The sequence below is a fragment of the Juglans microcarpa x Juglans regia genome, chromosome 3D (genome assembly GCF_004785595.1).
Source record: "Juglans microcarpa x Juglans regia isolate MS1-56 chromosome 3D, Jm3101_v1.0, whole genome shotgun sequence".
Classification (NCBI taxonomy): domain Eukaryota; kingdom Viridiplantae; phylum Streptophyta; class Magnoliopsida; order Fagales; family Juglandaceae; genus Juglans; species Juglans microcarpa x Juglans regia.
Window position 1 is genome coordinate 14871931 of NC_054598.1, and position 9963 is coordinate 14881893.

The following is a 9963-nucleotide window of genomic DNA, read 5'->3' on the forward strand; positions in this document are numbered from 1 at the left end:
TGAAATAACCTTACTCATAAGGGAGAGAATTCAGAATGGAATGTAATAAGAATGATTGAAAGATCTCCATCTTTAGAGACTTAAGTTGAGCTGCCATGTCCCTCATCTGCATAATGTGCTCACGCACACCTTTAGTACTATCAAAAGTCTTACTTGACAATTTCTTCATTAAGGTGCTAGCTAAAGCCTTGTCAGAACGAATGAATTGTTCCTTAACAGCCTTCAGGATTATTTTAGCCTTATCAGTTTCAAGGATAGAACCCCTAATGCTCTTGTTGATATGAGATTTCATAAACAACAAACATAGGCGATTAGATCGCTCATACCGTTCATGTTTAGAAATTTGTGTTGGCGCACTTCATTACATGAGGGCTGGTGGTTCGTCCACACGGAGCACCATATCAAGCTTTAAGCACCCCAATTTCTGAAGAAATTGTCACCATTTAGCATTAGAATACGAATAATATCATCAAAATGTGAAGTGGAAATTGTTAAAGCTGCAATAACCAAGAAACACTTTAATGCTATGAATTTGACTTTATTTAAATCAACCAATGTCAATTTAACCAATAGTAAATTTTAACCAACTATAAATAAAGGTTGCATCACACATAAATTTGGTAAGCAAAGGGTATCACTCCTTGCGTGTATGTAAAGGTAGTATCATTTTGTATTAGAAAATATTATATATTATATTCACATCTCATTCCTATTCTAAATTATGCAATATTTAGCATCAATATTTGAATAAGTTATTTTAGAAATCAAGTGTTGAAATAATTTCTTAAGGGTAAGGCCAATACAACGTGACAAAAGTGGAGTATTCTATTTAGAGTGACCCATATGCCACAGTTTGTTAAAAAGTTTAATTCAATTAAACTTGGGTGTTAAGAGTTTTATTTCTAATTAACAACTAGTAATGGATAAATCTTATTCTTTGATAGGAGGAATAGTTCAAGTCTAACTCTGTTATAGGGTCCCTAGCCTAGCCTATAAATAAAGGGTATTTGAACACCATCGGTACGGCAATCAAGAGGCATAGGCCTGACACATAAAGGTTGCATCACACATAAATTTGGTAAGCAAAGGGTATCACCCCTTGCATGTATGTAAAGGTAGTATCATTTTGTATTAGAAAATATTATATATTATATTCACATCTCATTCCTATTCTAAATTATGCAATATTTAGCATCAATATTTGAATAAGTTATTTTAGAAATCAAGTGATGAAATAATTTCTTAAGGGTAGGGCCAATACAACGTGATAAAAATGGAGTATTCTATTTAGAGTGACCCATATGCCATAGTTTGTTAAAAAGTTTAATTCAATTACACTTGGGTGTTAAGAGTTTTATTTCTAATAAACAACTAGTAATGGATAAATCTTATTCTTTGATGAGAGGAATAGTTCAAGTCTAACTCTGTTATAGGGTCCCTAGCCTAGCCTATAAATAAAGGGCATTTGAACACCATCGGTACAACAATCAAGAGGCATAGGCCTGAAGATTCCCTTCCTACTCACGTTTAACATATTTTTCTTAAAGTGATATTTCTTTTAGGCTCTTGTTTATTCTTGAATCACCATGGTAGGAGGTACGTGCTATTTTATTTCGCTGCCAGCTATTTCATATTTTGTATTTCATTCTATCATGTCGTATCAGAGCCAGGTTCATGCTAGTTGATTCAGATTTTTGTGACATTTGTATTTTTTGATTGTGCATGAAAATCCAATATCATTTGTTTTCTTTGTGAGATCACATTTGGTTTGATATGAGAAGTTTTATGGTCTTTCTTGTAATTTATGTTGTCTCTCTGGAAAATCGTAGACATCTTGGTATGATTTTCATTGCGTGATTTATGGTTTTAGAGTCTAGGGTTTGGTGTTTTGTTCATAAGGTTTTAAGGGCGAATGTTTTTTCAAAACCTATCACATGCTCTTGATACCCACTTGATATATGCATTAAATTGTGATATATATTTTTATTACAAACAAAACGCCTCAATAATCGCTGAATTTGGAGCTCTAGAGTTCAAGTTATGTCCAAAAATCCGTTTTGAGACCCACTGACTCGACCCAAACCGGTTCCAGACCTGGCCAGAGGTAGGGGAGGACCTTTGGCATGTGAGATTCACGCTCCTGTATCATGCGATATGGATGGGCTGCTTAATGCGAGCCTGTGACCCATGTAGGGCTACATATTGATGGGACGCTCGTTGTGACCCATCTGGTTGGGCTTGAGATTAGTGTAATAAGGACAGCATGACACTGAGGAGCATTTGGATCAGCGCCTCTCAGACCATAAAGACCATCATTTTTTTTTGTTAAAAAAAAAAAAAAGAAAGGTTTTTACAAAGGAACATGCTTTAACCATTAAATAGACACCCCTTCTAGGCCAGCCTTTCGAGCTGGACCATGTGCCCAGGTAGGCATGGGCTGATCCACCCAGAACGGTTTTGACCAGCCAGATCTACGGGATTAAAATATTAATATTTAAATAATATTTTATTATCTTTTCGGAAAAAAAAAGAGGGATTTTATTCTTGGGCTTGTTTTCAGATTGTTTTCTATCTATTAATTTTGGTGGATCATTATATTTTCTTTCCTATGGTAAGATGCTAGAGGTTGTGATTATTTGAAATATTTTGGGAGTAGCTGAAGCATCCTTATCTATTGAAAAATAATCATATAAGGTTGATTATCAGAGTATTTTGGGAGTAGCCAAAGCATCCTAATTTATAATGATAATCATATAATGTTTCAACTTCATAAAGATATATTGGCATCTATGTTGTGATTAAATCATCATTTTAGTGACCCGAACCCAAAGGCAAGTTATTATTTTATTGTTTAATTAGAATAAGATAGATGGTTTAGTGTTGGTGGTAGATTTTCCTAGGCCCAAAGGTATGAAAAATTTATTCATTAGCATTGAATTATTCTAGTCTTATTATTTAGATATTTAGTAAATTTATTTGTGATGCAACCTCTATTTATAGGTGGTTAAAATTTACTATTGGTTAAATTGACATTAGTTTATTTAAATAAAGTCAAATTCATAGCATTAAAGTGTTTCTTGGTTATTGCAGCTTTAACATTTCTCACTTCACCTTTTGATGATATTATTTGTATTCCGATGCTAAATGGTGACAATTTCTCTAATTGGAAAGAAAATATTCTTCTGAAATTAGGGTTCTTAGAGCTTGATATGGCGCTCCGTGTGGACGAACCACCCGCCCTCATGGTATCAAGTACGCCAACATAGATTTCTAAACATGAACAGTGTGAGCAATCTAATCGCCTATGTTTGTTGTTCATAAAATCCCATATCAACAAGAGCATTAGGGGTTCTATCCTTAAACGTATGAGGCTAAAGCATTCCTGAAGGCTGTTGAGGAACAATTCATTAGTTCTGACAAGGCTTTAGCTAGCACCTTAATGAAGAAACTATCAAGTAAGACTTTTGATAGTATTAAAGGTGTCCGTGAGCACATTATGTAAATGAGGGACATGGCAGCTTAACTAAAGTCCCTAAAGATGGAGATCTCTGAATAATTCTTGTTACATTTCATTCTGAATTCATTCCCTTCTGAGTATGGTCCTACCACCCAGTCAATTCTGTTCTGCTTAATCCCTATTTCATGGCCACATATCTTTCCGGCTAAGGAATGGGAAACCTTTATCTTGTTACATGAATCCAATTTTTATTTCATCTAGGAAAATTGAATGGTTAGTTAATGAATTATTGACCATGTGTGTTCAAGAAGATGAGAGATTGAAAAATGAGAGGCCTAAAAGTGTTCATATGGCCACTCTACTAATGGAAAGACCAAGAAAGGGAAGGATGCCCAACTACATAAGCTAAATGTGTCATTCAAGAAAAATGGCAATAAGGATTCTTGTTTCTTTTGCAAAAAGAAAGGGCATGTGAAGAAGAATTGCCAAAAGTATAAGAGATGGCTCAAAAAGAAAGCTAATCTTCTATCTCTAGCATGTCATGAATAATTTTTTGTAAAAACTCCCCGAAACACATGGTGGATTGATTCTTGTTTTACAATCCACATTGTTAATACCATGCATGTATTTCTCAAAACAAGGAAGCCGAAGCCAAGTGAACAATATTTTTATTCAGGAAACAAGATGCATTCACAAGTGAGGTTATTGTGATCCTTACATTGTTTTTAAAGACTGGTTTTGTTTTAGACCTTGAAAATGTATTTTTTTTTTATTCCTACTTTTTCAAGAAATTTGGTTTTAGTAACAAAGTTAATTGAGGTTGAATTTGAGTTTAGATTTGTTTATCCTACTTTCAACATTTTTAAGAATAATGTTTACATTGGTGGTGGAATAAAAGTTTATGGTTTATTTAAATTTGAATTAGATCCCAATTTTGAGAATAATTATTTATCCTTGCATATTGATGTTGATATTAAGCGGAGCATCATAAATGATAACTCATCCATGTTGTGGCATAGGAGATTGGGAAATATCTCCTTAGATAGAATTAAAAGGTTGGTAAATGATGGAGTCTTACAAACTCTTGATTTTACTGACTTTAGGACTTGTGTGGACTGCATAAAATGAAAACAGACCAACAAGAGCACTAAAGGTGCCACAAGGAGTTCAAGTATTTTAAAAATCATACACACTGATATCTGTGGACCTTTCCCAACTCCTTTCCTAAATGGTCAGAGATATTTTATCTCATTCATTAATGACCATACAAGGTATATGTATCTTTACCTTCTAAATGAAAATGCTGAGGCATTAGATGCTTTCAAAACCTATAAAGCTGAAGTAGAGAAAAAAAAAATAAAGATCGTAATATCTGATAGGGGAGGAGAGTATTATGGTAGGTACATAGAAAAAGGGACAAATAATGGGTTCATTTGCGAAATTGCTCGAAGAAGAGAGCTTTATTGCTCAATACACAATGCCTTGCACACCACAACAAAACGGTGTAGCAGAAATGAGGAATCGCACACTTATGGACATGGTAAGAAGCGTGATTAGTAATTCTGAACTGTCATTATTCTTGTGGACTGAAGCCTTGGAAACCATTGTGTATATCTTGAACAAAGTTTCGTCCAAGGCTATCTCTAAGACTCCTTTTCAGTTATGGACTAGACAAATACCAAGTTTGAGTCATTTAAATGTATGGGGTTGTCCGATTGAAGTGAGAATTTATAATCCTCACATAAAGAAATTGGACCTAAGAACGATAAGTGGTTTTTTTCATTGGCTATCCGGTAAACTCCAAAGGAATAGAATTGTTGAGAGTAAAAATGTCAAATTCCTTGAGAATGCTGAACCTAGTGAGAGTGCTTATCCTCGTAAGTTACAATTTGAGGAAGTACAAGAGCAGACTAAAACTCCTTCATATGGAGGACGTATGATTATGTGTAGTATTTTAGAAATCATACATAAGATGGATATGAAAATGGCGTTCTTAAATGGGGATCTTGAAGACCTCGTATAAGTTACAACATGAGAATCTTAAAACTAACAATCGAAGAGTTTGCAAATTAAAGAAATCTATATATGGACTTAAGTAGGCCTTTCGCCATTGATATATAAAGTTTCACAAGGTTTTTAACTCATTTGGATTTATTAAGAACCTTGTTGATCAGTGCATATACCTTAAAGTCAGTGGGAGTAAATACAGTCTCTTCATCCTATATGTTGATGATATTTTGTTTGCAAGCAGTGATTTAGGCTTTCTTCATGACACCAAGCAGTTTCTTTCTCAAAACTCTGGAATGAAGGATTTAGGTTAAGCATCTTATGTCATTGGCATAGAAATTCACAGAGACAGGGAACAAAGAATTTTGGGACTGTCTCAAAAGGCCTACATTGAAAAGGTTTTGGAAAGATTCAACAAGAAGAGCTATAAGGCTTCGGTGGCACCTATTGTCAAAGGGGATGCAATATTTAGTAAAATCCACTGCCCTCAAAATGCATTGGAGCATGAGTAGATGAAAGGGATATTGTATGCATCTGTAGTAGGAAGCCTAATGTATGCACAGGTTTGCACTACACCTGACATTGGCTTTGCAGTGGGATTATTGAGTCGATATCAAAGTAACCCATGTTTGGGTCATTGGAAGGCTCCAAAGAAGGTTTTGCGATATTTACAAAGAACCAAGGACTACAGATTGACCTATAAACACACTGACTGTTTAGAGGTAGTTGGTTATTCAGACTCGAAGTTTGCGGGATGTGTAGACACCAAAAAATCTACTTCAGCATATATTTTTCTACTTGCTGGGGGTGCTATATCCTAGAAAAGTTGTAAGCAAACTATTGTTGCTACGTCTACTATGGAGGCAGATTCATAGCATGCTATGAAGCTACTACATAGGCGTTATGGTCGAGAAATTTTCTCAATGGTCTTAAGATTGTTGATTTAGTGGACATGCCACTAAAGATCTTCTGTGATAGCACTGCTGTAGTTTTCTTCTCCAAGAACAATAAAAGAAGTAGCAGAAGTAAGCATATCGACCCCAAGTACCTCAGTATTAGAGAGAGCATTAAGAGGAATAGGGTGTTTATTGAGCACATAGATACTAATTTGATGATTGTAGATCCCATGACCAAATGCTTACTAGTATTGCAGTTTATGGGTCAAGTGGACAATATGAGACTTGTCAATTTATTTTATATTTAGTTTCTCTTTATTTGGTCTATAGACATACAATATTCCTTTTGGTTTTATTTTGGAGAATAAAGTTGTTTTGCGCATATTGTTTTTATCAATGGAGATAATGTAAAGTAGGATCTGAATGACTTATTGGAAGTTCATTCATAAAGTTGTTTGCTCATATGGTACTTATTTAAAGGGTATTGTACATGTGATACATGGAAGGGATGGCTTGACTTTATAAAGGGCTTTACTGCCATGATTCATGTATAGTATTCTTTATCTGGGAGTATTTTATAACTAGTTGAAATAAACAATGTTTGGCCATATTTGTTTTTGTGTCACCCTATATGGAAATTTGTGTGACGCGAGGGTCAAGTGGGAGAATGTTAGAATTCTATTTAAAGTGAACCATATGCCACAATTTGTTAAGAAGTTCAATTAAATTTGGGTGTTAAGAGTTTTATTTCTATTGAACAACTAGTAATAGATAATTCATGATATTCCTTGATGGGAGGAATAGTTCAAGGGTCCCTAGCCTAGCCTATAAATAAAGGATCTGTATACACCATTGGCACGGCAATCAAAAGGCATAGGCCAGAAGATCCTCCTACATACTCACGTTTAACATATTTTTCTGAAAGTGAGATTTCTTCTAAGCTCTTGTTTATTCTTGAATCACCATGACAGGATGTACGTACTATTTTATTTCGGCTGCTAACTATTCCATATTCAATATTTTATTCTATCAAAATACAGTATATATATAGTATAAGTATCTTGTATTATTGAGCAAGAAAACTCTCTCCTTCGGTAGTGTTTTTGCTTTCCTCGTTTGCTGGGCTCCAGCGTAGATAACATACCTCATCATATACATCATGTTGCGCATGAGGGATACAATTCCTTGCACGAAGAAGTTTGGTACATATCCTGTTTCATGAAGCGGCTGAATGCACCTCATGTTCATAAATAAATGAGGGAGTGAAAACGAAAGGAAACAGAAGAAAAAGTATTCAGCATTAATGCAAGTTTGGTATTTGCTTTTTGAGAATAAAGCACCCAAGATTCCTAGCGATACAGAGGTTTACACTTTATATATACAGAAATCATGATAATATATTCATGTACAAATGCTTTAAAACCAGGAAAGGAATATACCTAAACCTTCCCTACCAATTAGAGCTAAGAACCTAACACATACGTTTTAATCCTTTTACCACGCCAAGCCCTCCAAAATCCTCCACTCACTACCTTTAACATAAATGTTGCCACGTACTGATCTCCGGCCGGCACCAACCACTCGATCGCTCGCAATGAAAGACAGGTTTAGGTTTAAGCCTCGAACCCACCCCTTGGTTTGGGTCACAGCCATAGTCTGCACGATATTATCTATAGCAGTGATAATCACAGGCATCGTGGTGTTCGTTGGATACATGATCATACGTCCAAGGGTGCCTTTCATCAGCGTCACGTCCGCCCATTTGGACACCATTCGTTATGATCAAGCCGGCCTACTCGAAATCCAAATGGCCATTGATATCAGGGCGGAGAACGACAACGCAAAAGCACATGCAAGTTTTTCCGATACAAGTTTCGTCCTCAGTTTTGATGCGCTGCAAATAGCAAAACTAGTTGCCGGCCCCTTCGATGTGAGCAAGAATAGTTCTACTGTTTTTAATTATGTGATTCCATCGTCCCAAATTCCATTGGATCGTACTCGAATGGAGCAACTCGACTTTTCGTTGAAGAGAAACGAAATCACGTTCGATTTGAAAGGGAAATCGAGGACTCGGTGGAGAGTAGGGTTGCTTGGCTCGGTTAAGTTCTGGTGCCACCTGAGTTGCGAACTTCGATTCCATACATCAAACGGATCCTACATAAACTCGCGACGTTGCAGCTCCAAATCCAAATGATCACCACTTTTCTTTTATCTTTCTACGCATGGTATGTGTACGAAAATCTCTCAGTTTTTCTGGGGAATCTCTCTAGCTTTCAATTATTCAAGCTTCTTTTCAAACAAGTTCGATATATCGGTCTTTCATTTTATTTTCTATACAAGAAACGAAAATATGGCCGGTTGAATGCCTGAAAAAGGCAGGCTATAGGCAAGTCTCAGATACGCACTGATCTGCAGAAAGAGAGCATTTGAAAGAGTAAAGGTACAACTTTCAATATGACGCTTTCTGAATTTAGCCAATTTTCAAGCCACGCGGCGACAACATTGAGCATATGATCATGCAGATCTTTTCATCTAATTAATAAGAGGTCGACTTAGCCACTCAATTACCTTTGAATTATGGACAAAACGAAAAAGCTCCTTTTCCCCTTCTTTGCTTTTGAAGCTGATCTCTTAAGGCCTAAGTATTGATCTCTTTAAATTGAGAAAAAGGTTAAAGAAGAAGTTAGGTAGAATCGTAAAATAATATATATATATATATATATATATATATATATATATTATTTTTGCATATTTTAATCATCCCACACTACACACTTTACATATTTTAATATTATTTTTATTATTTTTTATTTCATTTTATTCTTGTTAAACTAATTGAGTTGTTTTATTTATCATTTATACACCACTTATTTGTTATAGGAAAAATGAAAAAAAAAATAAAATAGATGTGGTGTGTGGTGTGTGAGGATGATAAGTAAAATTATTCTATAGAAGACAATGACCAATAGCTTTAGTGTGGATGAAAGGATTAGACATATTGGAATTCCCTTAGCCTCTAAATGTGAATGTTGTCCACAGGGAGGTTTTGAAGACCTAAAGCATGTTCTATACAATGGCAAGGTTGCGGCTAGACTTTGGCAATTGTGCTCCAATTTCTTCGGTGGTCCCTATGTGGCTAATCGGTCTTGGCCGGCAAGTGTTGAAGCTTGGTTTTGAAAAACAAAACAGTCTTCAAAGGTTGGTAATTTGATTGGGCTGGTTCCAAGTATTTTAATATGGAATCTATGGATGTGGAGGTGTTCGGCTCGTATGGAGGGACACAAGGATTGTTTTAATGTTTTGTGAAGGAAGGTTAAATACTGGCTCCACTGGGATGGTTTGAGGTTTAGGGAGTCAGGAATTTTGCATCATCGAGACCAAGCTATTTATGAAGACTTAAACTTGCCAGTTGTATCTCTTTCGAAAAAAAAAAAAATTATTACAGTCTCTTGGGAGAAGTCGGGGGTGGGTTGGTTCAAATTAAATACAGATGGTAGTAGTTTGGAAAACCTGGGGAATCGAGTGCTGGGGTTTGATTAGAGACCATGAAGGAAATCTGGTTGTTGCTTTTTCTAAATATATTGGATTTGGTTCAAATAATAA

At 35.5% G+C, this 9963-nt stretch overlaps 1 protein-coding gene across 1 annotated transcript; it reads left to right on the forward strand.

The window, feature by feature from the left end:
- Positions 1-7724: 7724 nt before the first annotated feature.
- Positions 7725-8661, forward strand: LOC121254152 (NDR1/HIN1-like protein 12). Its single transcript, XM_041154110.1, has one exon. The coding sequence runs from the start codon at positions 7904-7906 to the stop codon at positions 8552-8554; it is 651 nt and encodes a 216-aa protein (XP_041010044.1). The 5' UTR covers positions 7725-7903; the 3' UTR covers positions 8555-8661.
- The last annotated feature ends 1302 nt before the right edge of the window (positions 8662-9963 follow it).

What these genes read in the sequence shown, in the direction of transcription:
- LOC121254152 (XM_041154110.1), top strand. Translation starts at nt 7,904, where the DNA reads ATGTTGCCACGTACTGATCTCCGGCCGGCACCAACCACTCGATCGCTC.